General features: G+C 43.0%; 1 protein-coding gene across 5 annotated transcripts in view; it reads right to left on the reverse strand.

Annotated features, from left to right (window-relative positions):
- slc36a4 (solute carrier family 36 member 4) overlaps window positions 1-12,932 on the reverse strand; it is a 411,562-nt gene extending 398,630 nt beyond the window's left edge. The window contains exons 1-2 of one of the 5 annotated variants that reach the window (XM_055637281.1): window positions 12,196-12,922; window positions 1,826-1,949 (exon numbers count right to left, since the gene is read on the reverse strand). In XM_055637281.1, the coding sequence (XP_055493256.1) occupies window positions 1,826-1,949; window positions 12,196-12,217 (146 nt within the window). In that variant the 5' untranslated portion in view covers window positions 12,218-12,922. Of the gene's footprint in view, window positions 1-1,825; window positions 1,950-12,195 lie in introns of all 5 variants that reach the window. The other 4 variants (XM_055637283.1, XM_055637280.1, XM_055637285.1 and 1 more) reach the window with 4 other exon arrangements.
- Window positions 12,933-14,312: the final 1,380 nt, after the last annotated feature.

Raw genomic sequence — 14,312 nt, forward strand, 5'->3', positions numbered from 1 at the left:
TTGAAGAGATTCGACGTCACCAAATACTCCTTCAAATTTCTATAGTTGCACAGTAGAGAGCATACTTGCATGCTTGCATCATGGCTTGCTTCCGCAACTCAAAATCCTATTAAGATTTCAAGAACAATTTCTTCCTATCAGCCCTCAGGCTCTTGTAGCACACTGTACAAAGCTAAATACAACCCCACCTCAGCAATGAACTAATATGGACATTAGATAGACACAAAAAGCTGGAGTAACTCAGCAGGTTGGACAGCATCTCTGGAGAAAAGGAATAGGTAACGTTTTGGGTCGAGACCCTTCTTCATACCTTTATATAGGTTGCACTATGGACTTGGGCTTACACTACTGTGGTCTGGTTACCTAGTATTACTGATAATATATTAAATAGTTTATTGTATATAAATTTGTTGTGTTGTTTCTTTAATGTGCCCAAATGATGCAACAATGATTTTGTTCTTCCATTCTGGATGCCTATGTCAGTTAAATGCTCTGTTAGTTAGGTTAGATTATCTCTGAATCTAAACAGACCACCTTGAAAATTTGACTTTCAAACCATTTACACACCAGATAATCATCTTTGGTACTCCTAAGTTTGAATATTACTTATCAATATTTTCAGATATTATTTAAATAAGTCACAAACTTGAATAGGATAGAACAAAAAGAGACTGTACATTATCTCAACTCTTTCCTGGCACTGCCTAGTATCATATGATGGGATTGGTCAGTCAGCGTGGATTTATGAAGGGGAAATCATGCTTGTCTAATCTTTTGGAATTTTTTGAGGATGCAACAAGTAGAATGGATAAGGGAGAGCCAGTGGATGTGGTGTATCTGGACTTTCAAAAAGCATTTGACAAGGTCCCACACAAGAGATTAGTGTGCAAAATTAGAGCACATGGTATTGGGGGTAGGGTATTGACATGGATAGAGAACTATTGGCAGACAGGAAGCAAAGAGTAGGAATTAACGGGTCCTTTTCAGAATGGCAGGCAGTGCCTCGTGGGGTGCCGCAAAGCTCGGTGCTGGGATCCTAGTTGTGTCCAATATATATTAACGATTTAGATAATTAAATGTGACATCCCCAAGTTTGCGGATGACAAAGCTGGGTGGCAGTGTGAGCTGCGAGGAGGATGCTATGAGGCTTCACGGTGACTTGGATAGGTTGGGTGAGTGGGCAGAAGCATGGCAGGTGCAGTATAATGTGGATAAATGTGAGGTTATCCACTTTGGTGGGCAGATTATTATCTGAATGGTGTCAGATAAGTAGAAGGGAAGGTGCAACAAGACTTGGGTGTGTTTGTACATCAGTCACTGAAAGTAAGTATGCAGGTACAGCAGGCAGTGAAGAAAGCTAATGGCATGTTGGCCTTCATTGCAAGAGAATTTGAGTTTAGGAGCAAGTGGCCCTACTGCAGTTGTATAGGGCCCTGGTGAGACCGCACCTGGAATATTGGGTGCAATTTTGGTCGTTCTTGTAAACCTCCTTTGGTCCCTCTCCAGAGACAACACATCCTTCCTCAGATACGGGGCCCAAATCTGCTCATAGTAGTAACTTTCTATCCCAAAATGTCTTCATCTCTTCTGTGAACAGGTGTATTAAAGAAACTCTACATAAACAAATTTAAGCCAGTCCAACTCTTGACAAGCTGCTATGTAAGGTGTCTGACTAATGTGCTAATGGAAGACTGCAAGTGCTGAGAAATGGCAACCTAAAATCAAAATTGTCCTTCCCTCAGAAAAAGAGAACACAATAACAGTATTTTCAAAGAAATGGTATAAAAAAAAAAAGAAAAATTAACTTAAGGTAACAAGCACTTACGAGATGCCCTGTTCATCCCCAGTTTGCCTCAAGTGTAAACCTGCTAGTTCAGAATCCTGCTCTTCATCTGACATTTCTTCAGAACTATGAGTCTTTTCTATAAGAGGATTCATAACTTCCATGTCTGCAATATCAAAATACACAATGTTGTTATTAACACAATATTTGTGTAATAGGGATTCCACAGTTATAAAGCAGACACACTAAAACAGAAATAAATACTGTGGGACAATTTGTCATTCATACTTCAATCTGAAAAAATTTTCCTACTAGATATGCTTTTCTACATCAAACAAAAATAAACAGAAACAAACTCGAATGTTTTGCAAAGGAGCAATGAAGTGATCCAATTCAATTTTTTTAACAAAAGACACAGCCAAAATTCATGTCAGTAAAATGTCATAGATGTTGTGTTGGTGAAATTTGGGAAGAGGAAAGATTGGAAAAGTGTGATAACATACAACTGGTGTACATAGGTGATCGATGGTCAGCATGAACGCAGTTTGCTTCTTCCGTGCCTTTGGTATTTTCCCATTTACGCTTTGTCCAATAAAGAAGCAAGATCAACTGGGCTTGTACATACGATGCATTGAATAGAAAAGGTCGTACAAAAAAGCTTCAAAGACACATGACCTAATACAAAAGTGTCCAGAAGAGCATTGAAAGAGGAGTAAAAATAATAGGAAATAAGGCAAACAAATAATGATAAAACTATTCAGTAAAGATCATTTTACTGCAAATAAATTTTAAGTAAAGAAAGTACAGATAATTAAACAAAAAGCAGGGATTTGGTTCAACAAAAATAACTTTTGTGGGCAGAGAATGAATACTTTGTAGCTGTGTTCTCAAAAAAGATTTGACACTCCCTTCCCGGAGGTGATGCCATCTACTCTTAATCTTAACTTTACTTCATTTGGTTATTCCATTCATGCACTTCAGTGCTTCTTTGTTCTGTTCCAATTTGCATGCCAACCTCTGCAACTTTCTGATGGTTTTGCATTCATCATTGTATTTACAGTGTACTAATCATATTTACTTTTTACTCTGAGTTTTACACAAATGAGGAATTTCATTGCATCCTAGCCTGCAAGGCAATAATCTAATCTGACCTTAATCTAAAAGCAGGACAAAGATTTACATCAACATCCTTATCCTTATTTGTTAACTTTCTGCCCACTAAATCAATATATTGATCTCTCAACCATAATCTCATTAGTTTGTTGATTGCTAACGACGTTGATAATGATATCCTCTTGTGTATTTTTATCAATTAATGGCATGCTCCTAGCATCATCAACAAACAATACAAAGTTTCTCCAACTCCTCTGCCTCAGTTTTTTTCTCGTATTTTTACTATTTAAATGCTTTGCATTTAGAGAGAAGGTGACCCAAACACCCATGCTTCAATTTATTATTTTACTGCAGCTTTGCTTTCCAATTTGTGATGAATACTAAAATGTATGAAGGAGGAGCAAGGAAAGAAACGTTTGCAAGCAAATTCGTTTTTTGCTAATGGACTGATCTGGAATTCCAAAATGAATGCACCTCCACTCCTTCAGTAGAATAGCATTGATGGAAAACACGGCTTTAAAGCTGCCACCAGTTCCATTCTTAACCTATGCTGAATGTATGCAGTCAGAAGAAGGGTCCTGACCCGAAACGTCACCTATCCATGTTCTCCAGAGATGTTGCTTTGATCATGGGCCTAATTACACAGAGATGAGCTGATACCCAGTCCAAGTTTGGATAATAAGCTGATAAGTTTGGAGAGGATAAGTTTGTCCAAGTAACCCAATGTAGAGTACAGAGCCAACGAGCTCATAAACCTGTTGAACTATTATTGGGGTAAGTGAATTATTGTGGGTCCAGGTCCTTACAAAGGCAGGAGTTGATGTGCGCCATAACCAGCCTCTTGAAGCACTAATCAACACAAAGGTAAGTGCCACTAGATCGTAGTCATTGAGGCATATCACCGCTCTCCTCTAGGACACCAGTATTATTGATGTAATTTTATTGCAGTTGGAACCTTGGACTTTAGTAATGAAAAATTGAAGACGTGTACATTAACCACTCCCAGTTGGCAAACGTAGGCTTTAAGAATGTGGCCAGATACACAATTGGGGCAAGACACTTTCCGAGGGCTTACCATCATGAAGGATCTGTGTAGAAAGGAACTGCAGATGCTGGTTTACACCAAAGGTGCACAAAATGTAGGTGGGACTAGTGTAGCTGGGACATGTTGGCCGGTGTGGGCAAGTTGGGCCGAAGGGCCTGTTTCCACACTGTATCACTCTGTAAGCAGTCTCTTGTGTCTCCAGTGTTAAAGAGGGAACTGCAGATGCTGGAGAATCGAAGGTTACACAGAAAAGCTGGAGAAACTCAGCGGGTGCAGCAGCATCTATGGAGCGAAGGAAATAGGCAACGTTTCGGGCCGAAACCCTTCTTCAGACTGATCAGGGGTGGGGGTGGGTGGGGACAAGAAAGGGAAAAGGAGGAGTAGCCGGAAGGCTGGAGGGTGGGAGGAGACAGCAGGGGAGCTGAGGAAGGGGAGGAGACAGCAAGGACTAACAGAATTGGGAGAAGTCGATGTTCATGCCCCCGGGGTGCAGACTCCCCAAACGGAATATGAGGTGCTGTTCCTCCAATTTCCGGTGCTGCTCGCTGTGGCCATGGAGGAGACCCAGGACAGAGAGGTCGGAGACGGAGTGGGAGGGGGAGTTGAAGTGCTGAGCCACCGGGAGGTCAGCTAGGTTATTGCGGACCGAGCGGAGGTGTTCGGCGAAACGATCGCCCAACCTCCGCTTGGTCTCACCGATATAGATCTGCTGACATCTAGAGCAGCGGACGCAATAGATGAGGTTGGAAGAGATGCAGGTAAACCTCTGTCGCACCTGGAACGATTGCTTGGGTCCCTGAAAGGAGTTGAGGGGGGAGGTAAAGGGACAAGTGTTGCATCTGCTGCGGCCGCAAGGGAAAGTGCCCGGGGAGGGGGTGGACCGAGAGGGAAGGGAAGAATTGACAAGGGAGTTATGGAGGGGGAGCGGTCTTTGCGGAAGGCAGATATGGGGGGAGATGGGAAGATGTGGCCAGTAGTGGGGTCACGTTGGAGGTGGCGAAACTGACGGAGGATTATTTTTTGTATGTGATGGCTGGTGGGGTGAAAGGTGAGGACTAGGGGGACTCGGCCCTTGTTGCGAGTGCGGGGATGGGGAGAGAGAGCAGTGTTGCGGGGTATGGAAGAGACCCTGGTGCGAGCCTTGTGTCTCCATCTTGCCCTTCCAATGTACGCAAGTTTTATAAAGCCCAGAAGATATCAAACAATATTGACACCTTTTTGATAACATATTTAAAATAAAACATTTATAAATTCAACTCTTTATCATAATAATAAAAAAAGTAAAAAAATCAACCCTACCCTTATATAATACAAGTTCTAGGACATTGTCAGCTTAAAATGTAAAAGCAATAAAGATTTCATAATTAGAAATCTGAATTAAAAACAGGATAGAATTGCCCAGCAGGTCCGCCAGTGACATTCAGAAAACTGGCTATCTGAAATAGTTGAAATCAATGTTAAATCTGGAGACCATTATGAGCCAAACCCGAAGGCAAGCTGCTGGCCATGGAAGTTACAGTGGTCTGATCACAGGTCAGAATGCAAGTAGGACAAATAATTAAACTGACAGGCAAACGTAGTAAGTATGTAAAATGTTCACGTTATAGGAGTAGAATTAGGCCATTAGGCCCAACGAGAGTAGAATTACGCCATTAGGCCCAACGAGTCTACTCCGTCATTCAATCATGGCTGATCTCTGCCTCCTTATCCCATTTTCCAGCCTTCTCCCCGTAAGCCTTGACAACCGTTCTAACCAAGAATTTGTCTATCTCTGCCTTAATAATATCCACTGACTTGGCCACCACAGCCCTCTGTGGCAATGAGTTCCACAGATTAACTACCCTCTGACTAAAGAAGTTCCTCCTCACTACCTTTCTAAATGCTAATAATGTTATTTCCTGCACCTCACTGAAGCCAAATTTAGAATGCATGACTACTTTGTGTCACTCCTTTTAGTCAGTGGCACGGCTCCTAGCTTTCAGTTCATTAATTCTGCAATCTCCCCCATTTCAACCTCTACCATAGTATTTTACTGTCATGAGAAAGCACAACAATTCTTGACATAGAATTCAATAATCTTGGTTAACTAGCCATTCCAATTTGCAGCAGAACTGGTCACATCTAATGAAAGGTCTATCAACTGATGTTAACCCAATTGTTCTTTCCACAGCTGATACAAACTACTGTTGAGTTTTTACAGCATTCTGTTTTAGATTTGGATTAGTAAGTATGCAGATGATACTAAGATAGGTGGGGTTGTGGATAATGAAGCAGATTTTCAAAGTCTACAGAGAGATTTATGCCAGTTGGAAGAGTGGGCTGAAAGATGGCAGATGGAGTTTAATGCTGATAACTGTGAGGTGCTACATCTTGGCAGGACAAATCAAAATAGGACGTACATGGTAAATGGTAGGGAATTGAAGAATGCAGGTGAACAGAGGGATCTGGGAATAACTATGCACAGTTCCCTGAAAGTGGAATCTCACGTAGATAGGGTGGTAAAGAAAGCTTTTGGTGTGCTGGCCTTTATAAATCAGAGCATTGAGTATAGAAGTTGGGATGTAATGTTAAAATTGGACAAGGCATTGGTGAGGCCAATTTTGGAGTACGGTGTACAATTTTGGTCGCCTAATTATAGGAAGGATGTCAACAAAATAGAGTGAGTACAGAGGAGATTTACTAGAATGTTGCCTGGGTTTCAGCAACTAAGTTACAGAGAAAGGTTGAACAAGTTAGGGCTTTATTCTTTGGAGCGCAGAAGGTTAAGGGGGGACTTGATAGAGGTCTTTAAAATGATGAGAGGGTAGACAGAGATGACGTGGATAAGCTTTTCCCACTGAGAGTAGGGAAGATTCAAACAAGGGGACATGACTTGAAAATTAAGGGACAGAAGTTTAGGGGTAACATGAGGGGGAACTTCTTTACTCAGAGAGTGGTGGCTGTGTGGAATGAGCTTCCAGTGAAGGTGGTGGAGGCAGGTTCGTTTTTATAATTTAAAAATAAATTGGATAATTATATGGACGGGAAAGGAATGGAGGGTTATGGTCTGAGCGCAGGTAAATTGGATTAGGGGAGAATACGCGTTCGGCCCGGACTAGAAGGGTCGAGATGGCCTGTTTCCGTGCTGTAATTGTTATATGGTTATATGGTTATGTTTTGTTTCCAATTTCCAACATTTGCAATGCTCAGGTCCCTCTCTCCATTTTAATGTATCTCCTTTTTACATCCATCTACATAGAGCGTCTGTATTTACTTCATCTCCCAACCACAGCAAGCACCAACTCCACCATGACCACATGACATTTGGTCTTTCATCCTATGGCAAGGGTGTCTTTGTCCTCTCCACCTTCTCAGCAACTTTAAAATGCTGTTTTAATGGAGGCACAAGAAACTGCAGATTCTGGAATCATGAGCAAAACACAAAGTGCTGGAGGAACTCATTGGATCATGATGCATCTGTAGAGGGAATGAACTGACAACATTTTAGGTCTGGACCATTCTTTAGATTGGTCGGAGTTGGGGGAAAGAAAGCTGTAAAAGAGGTGGGGGTGTGACAAAGCCTGGCAAGTGATAGGTGGATACAGACGGGCTTGATTGCTACATGGGTGGAGTAAATACCAAAGACTAAAAATCAGACAAAGGGTATCAGATTAGGAGATAAAAGGAGTGATATGTAAAGACAGAGGGAGGAGAAGGAGAAGGGGGATAAAAGAGGAAATGGGAATCTCATAGATAAGTGTATGAAGGAGGGGAAAGGAGAGGCAGGAGAAATGTGTGCGTGAGGGCACAAGAAAGAGGGTAGAGTAGACAGTACTACTTGAAAGTGGAGAATTCAAAGTTCATACTGTTGGGTTGCAAGCTGCTGAAGCAGAATTCAAGGTGCTGTTCTTCCAGTTCGTGTGTGGCCTCATTGACAGAAAGATTGTTTTGGGTATGGAAGGGGAGTTAAAATAGGAAGCAACCGGGTTATCCAACAGGCCATGGTGGGCAGAGCGCCAGTGTTTGGCTAGTAGACTGTTGATCTCGCCAATGTAAAAGATGCCACATTTGGAGCATTGAAAGCAATAGACGAGGTGCATCTATCTCATCTGGAAGGTTGTTCGGGTCTCCGAATAGAAGTGATAGAAGAGGTGTCGGGACAGTTGTTACACACCCTGCAGTTTTCGGGCAAAATACCTGAGATGGGGATGGATTGGGTGGGATAAATAAACAAAGGAGAACCAACTTCTGCATCCAACACATCATTCTCCGACATTTTCACCACCTGTCACATCCTCGCATCCCACCCCTTTCCTCTTTCCAGGAAGATCACTCCCTTTTTGCACATGGTTTGCACGAGTAGACCATTCGGCCTTTCGAGCCAGCACCACCATTCAATATGATCGTGGCAGATTATCCACAATCACATATTCCTGCTTTCGCCCCATATCCCTTAATTCCATTAGCCCTATTTATTAGAGCTAAATCTAACTCTCTCTTGAAAACATCCAGTGAATTGGCCTCCACTGCCTTCTGCAGCAGAGAGTTCCACAGATTCACAACTCTCTGGGTGAAAAAGTTTTTCCTCATCTCAGTCCTAAATGGCCGATCCCTTATTCTTAAACTAGGATCCCTGGTTCAGGACTCCCCAAACATAGGGAACATTTTTCCTGCATCTAGCCCATCTAAACCCTTAAGAATTTTATGTTTCTCTAAGATGCCCTCTCATCCTTCTAAATTCCAGTGAATATAAGCCCAGTCGATCCATTATTTCATCATATGTCAGTCCCGCCATCCGGGTATTAACCTGGTGAACCTACGCTGCACTCCCTCAATTGCAATAATGTCCTCCCTCAAATTAGATCAAAACTGCACACAATACTCCACGTGTGGTCTCACTAGGGCCCTGTACAACTGCAGTAGGACCTTCTTGCTCCTATACTCAAATGCTCTCGCTATGAAGGCCAACATGCCATTTGCTTTCTTCACTGCCTGCTGTAACCGCATGCTTCCTTTCAGTGACTGATGTACAAGGACACCCAGGTCTCGTTACACCTCCCTTTTTCCTAATCTGACACCATTCAGATAATAATCTGCCTTCTTGTTCTTGCCACTAAAGTGGATAATATTGCATTTATCCGCATCTGCCCATTTGCCCAACCTATTTAAGTCACCCTGCAGCCTCACACTGACACCGAGCTTTGTGCCATCCGCAAACTTGGAGATGCTACATTTTATTCCTTCGTCAAATCATTAATATATTGTAAATAACTTGGGTCCAGGCACTGAGTCTCGCGGCACCCCACTAGTCACTGCCACAATTCTGAAAAGAACCCGTTAATTCCTCTTTGCTTCCTGTTTGCCAACCAGTTCTCTATCCATGTTAATAACATGTGCTCTAATTTTGCACACTAATCTCTTGTGTGGAAACTTGTCAAAGGCTTGAAAGTCCACATCCACTGGTTTTCCCTTATGAACATTGAATTCTCCCACTTTAAGTAACAACTCTACCCCAACCCCCCGTTACCCTGTTCCTTTCCCCTAGTTTGCTTCTCCAGAGTCGTGGTCAGTCACAGAGTCTTACAGTGTGGAAACAGGCCCTTCGGCCCAACTTGCCCACAACATATCCCAGCTACACTCGTCCCACCTGTCCGCATTTGCCCCATATCCCTCTAAACTTGTTCTATCCATGTATCTGTCTAAATGTTTCTTAACATTGCAATAATACCTGCCTCAACTACCTCCTCTAGCAGTTCATTACCACTTATTATCCTTTGTGTGGAAAAGTCACCCCTCAGATTCCTATTAAATCCTTCCACCCTCAGTTCAGTTCCAGTTATTTATTGTCACATGTACCGAGGTACAGTGTCACCTGAAACCTATGTCCTCTTGTTCTCGATTCCCCTACTCTGGGCAAGAGACTGTGTGTCTTCCCAATCTATTCCTCTCATGATTTTATCCACCTCTATAAGATCACCACTCATCCTCCTGCATTTCAAGGAACTGAGCCCTAGTCTGACCAACCTCTCCTTTTAGCTCAGGCCCTCAAGCCATGGCAACATCCTCCTAAATCTTCTCTGCACCCTATCCAGCTTGACAACATCTTTCCTATAACATGGTGCCCAAAACTGAACACAATACTCTACATTAGTCCTCACCAATGTCTTATAGAACAGCAACATGACCTCCCAACCTCTATACTCAATGCCCTGACTGATGATGGTCAATATATCAAAAGCCTTTTTGACCACCCTATCTACCTGTGATGCCACTTTCATCAAACTATGTACCAGTACTCCTAGATCCCTCTGCTCTACAATACTCCCCAGAGCCCTACCGTTCACTGGGTAGGTTCGGCCCCTGTAAGTGCTCCCAAAATGCAACACCTTACGTTACTCGGTATTAAATTCTCCATCAACCATTCCTCGGCCCACATGCCCAACTGATCAAAATCCTGCTGCAATTTCTGACAACCATCTTTGCTCTCTATACCACCCACTTTTGTGTCATCTGCAAAATTGCGAACCATGCCGTGTACGTTCTCATCCAAATGATTGATATAGATGAGAAACAGCAATGGGCCCCAGCAATGACCCTGAGGCACACCACTGGTCATAGGCCCCAGTCCTAAAAGCAACCTTCCACCGTCACCCTGCTTCCTTCCGTTAAGCCAATTGTCCATCCATTCAGCTATCTCTCCTTGAATTCAATTGGATGTAACCTTTCAGAGCAGCCTACAAAGCAGAACCTTCTCAAATACCTTACTAAAATCCATGTCTACAGTTCTGCCTTCATCTACAGATGTCACCTATTTCCTTTTTATTTCTCCTCTTTCCCCTTCCCCTGGGATTACATTTTACACCTCTTCTCTCCTTATCTGACATCCATTTCACCTCAAGCCTTTGTCATTTATTCCATCCATCTGTCAATCAAGCACCTCTCCCCTCACCAGTACCACTTGCCAGGCTTTGTGCCGACCCCATCTTTCTTTTCCACCTATCTCACACCTACTCCAATCAGTCTGAAGATGGGACTCCAGGTAAAACGTCTGATCATTCCCTGCACATATGCTGCCCAAAATGTTTTCTCAGCTTATCAGCTCTGATGGTAGATCAACCCGAAACAAAAAGCTTCCCTCCAGATGCTGCCTGGCCCAGAGCATTTCAGCATTTGAAATAGTTTGAAAACTTATTACAAAAAGCAAATCTCCAGTGAAAAAATATTTTTTTAATTCACAACAAAATTACAAGAACTGATTTTCAAATGACCTAGCAAGACACCTTAAAAAGCTCATCACTCCCATGTTATTTCATTATAAATAAACAAACCTTAGTGCCACTTTTCTAAAAAATACTAAACTGGAATTGTTTAAGACATATTTATCACCTATAAAACATCAATTATTGCAAAAACAAGTTAGTTGGAGCCCGGGGTGAGCAAAATAGTGTTTGCTTCATGAGGAAGCCAAGAAAGTGGCATCCCACTTGCTCTTTGTTTCCCCTACCACTCTCACAATAAGGTTGCTTCTAAAAATATGCAAAGTATCTGAAACAATTCCCTTTTGTTTCTGTCTAACCTTTACACTAACATTGGCCACTTCTTTAATCTGACATTGACCACTTTCTTTTTAATAGTTATTTCACTCAGTGTTCATGTTGTTCCATTTTGATTTCCGTAATTATGTTTACTGTGCAATTACTCACATGCTAATACTGTTTGACCACACTTTTAAATTAGGATTACCAAGACATTGTTATTGGTCATACCTGCACATAAAACTCACGGATCTAAAAGGTTGATTTCAGATTAAATCGTAATTTAGACAATTAGTTCTGGAATTATATATGGGCACGTTGTGTGTTCATCAAGAATATACTTTCTATAATGAAACGAAAATATAAGTGATTCTGCTCATCATAGCTCATCAAGAACACACTTTCAGCAGAATAATTTAAATACCCTGGGGCTGCTAGTATTATTGACAACAGGCTATTAAAGTTTCCCAAGCAGTAAATAAATTGACGATTCACATTTGGAAACTGCAGCCGGTTTCAATATAAAGATATGTTTTGTTCCGCTTCCTTGTCAATGCCAAGCTGCTTCCATCCATGAACACATTCACTTTCTCTCTCTCTGGAGTGAGCTGTGGTTGCAGCGTGGCGCCATTACTGGGCTGTAGAATGTTGGCCCAGGAAGGGAGCGCAGCTCAGCTCAGCTCAGCTCAGCTCCCCTGAACCGGGCCACTACACCCACCCTCCTTATCTCCCTCACTCACCGATCTCCTCCCCGACATCCATGGCAGTGCAGTGCTGCGCTGCGCCACGTCACGGCACGGCACGGCCTCACCGCACTCAAGTTTGCTGCAAATAAATCCCGGGCAAGGAAACCGAGAGCCGGGCGCTGCAGAAGGAAGTGCAGGGACACAAGAGGCTGCGGATGTTGGATTCTGCAACCGCCGTCATTGATGGCAAAGAAACGAGATTTCGCTACCGACAGTCGCCCAGCAATGAACCAACCCAACCGGAGATGTTCTATCTTGTTCTTTCCCAGGATCGGTCAGCCTGGAGGAGGCAAATTCAAATCAATAGATAGAGGCAGGATTTGGATGAAATAGCCGCCTTCATTTGGTATTCTTTGCAAAATCGTGCAGCTCCACTTGTATTATTAATCACAGCCCCGGCCTCATTAATGTTCGCGTTGCTGATACATCTACCCGGCCACAATATATTGCCCGCAACCTACTACAGAGCAAAGCATGCGCAAGCTGCTCCTGCTAATGAACATGCGCAGTTGGAATCGGTGCTCAGTTATAAAGTTCACAAAGTGTGAACTTTGCAGCCTGAAGGCTCTCAATCATAAACTTCGCCTATCCATGTTCTTAGAGATACCGTCCCACCTGCTGAGTTATTCGAGCATTGTGTCTCTATCTTCGGTGTAAACTACCATCTGCAGTTCCTTTCTACCCAATAACAAGGTTTTGTCCAATGTGCCAATTGAAATGATTGAACTGTTAATAATTCATTGTTAATAATTCACAATGGCACAGGGGATCTGGTGTGGGGAGGCTGTCTTGAACAAAGGGGTACCCCAGCATGGGGTGGGAGGGGGACCGAAGGGACAAACATTATTACTTAGAGTAATCTTTGTACTTTTGCCGGTACCTTTGCCGCGACTCTTTTGCTGTACCTAGGCACGTGACAATAAAGTATCATCATCATTTTCGGGCGAAAGCTTGCTATTAATACATTTAGCAAGTAGCATATCACTGATTTAAAAAGTGATTGTAATGGAACACTAGACTAAGTGGGACCCGTTGGGGGGGGGCTTTCTGGAGCGCTGGAATGGGTGTTGTGGGCTGAAGGGACTGGTTTCCAGAGGGCTAGTATGCAAATTGTGCGCCAAATGGATTCTTGGGCTGGCGTCTCAGTCAATCAAGCCTGTTGTGCTGGCAACTCACTCACTCACGGCTGATGGGCTGGTAGTTGACTCACGGCTAATCCTTGAAATTCTATTTCAAGCAGGGTATAAGGCCACCAAATTCAAGTGCAGTTTCTTACCACTTCTAGCAGGGTGCAAGGCCACCAAATTCAAGTGCAGTTTCATACCATTTGAAGTAGGGTGCAAAACCACTAAAGACAGCGAGTCGTGACCTCTCCCTCCTCCATCTTGCAGAGACTGAGCCACACCCACATTTCCGGGTTTTATAACCCCTCCCCCCCCACCGGAAAAGGTGTGGCTTTCATCGAGTGATCGAAAGGAGAGAGATTCTCAACATTTTTTTTAAAAACTAATAACACTTTTATTTTTCATTGAGGGGAAGAATTCTCTGCATCTGCTCAGCGGAGGGGGACTGAGTATGATGGCCAAAAATCACAGCCATAAGTGGTAGCATTTTATCTAAAATCAATACACAGTGCAAACAGGAAGTAAGTGCATTTACAGTAGTGCCTTTTAACTTCAAGCCAAAGCACCCAAGCCACCATTTGCGGTAAGTAGTGCCTTTCAACTTCATGCCACCATTTGCAGTAAGTGGTGTCTTTCAACTTCAAGCCACACCCAAGCCATCATTTGCAGTAAGTGGTGTCTTTCAACTTCAAGCCAAAGCAACCAAGCCACCATTTGCAGTAATAGTGCCTTTCAACTTCAAACCAAAGCTCCCAAGCCACCATTTGCAGTAAGTAGTGCTTTCAACTACAAGCCAAAACACCCAAGCCACCATTTGCAGTAAGTAGTGTCTTTCAACGTCATGCCACCATTTGCAGTAAGTAGTGCCTTTCAACTTCATGCCACCATTTGCAATAAGCAGTGCCTTTCAATTTCAAGACACACCCAAGCCAAGCCAACCGGGGTGGGGCTTTCTGGAGCGCTGGATTGAATCATTTTAGAACCAAT

This window comes from Leucoraja erinacea, chromosome 6, assembly GCF_028641065.1.
Source record: "Leucoraja erinacea ecotype New England chromosome 6, Leri_hhj_1, whole genome shotgun sequence".
Classification (NCBI taxonomy): domain Eukaryota; kingdom Metazoa; phylum Chordata; class Chondrichthyes; order Rajiformes; family Rajidae; genus Leucoraja; species Leucoraja erinaceus.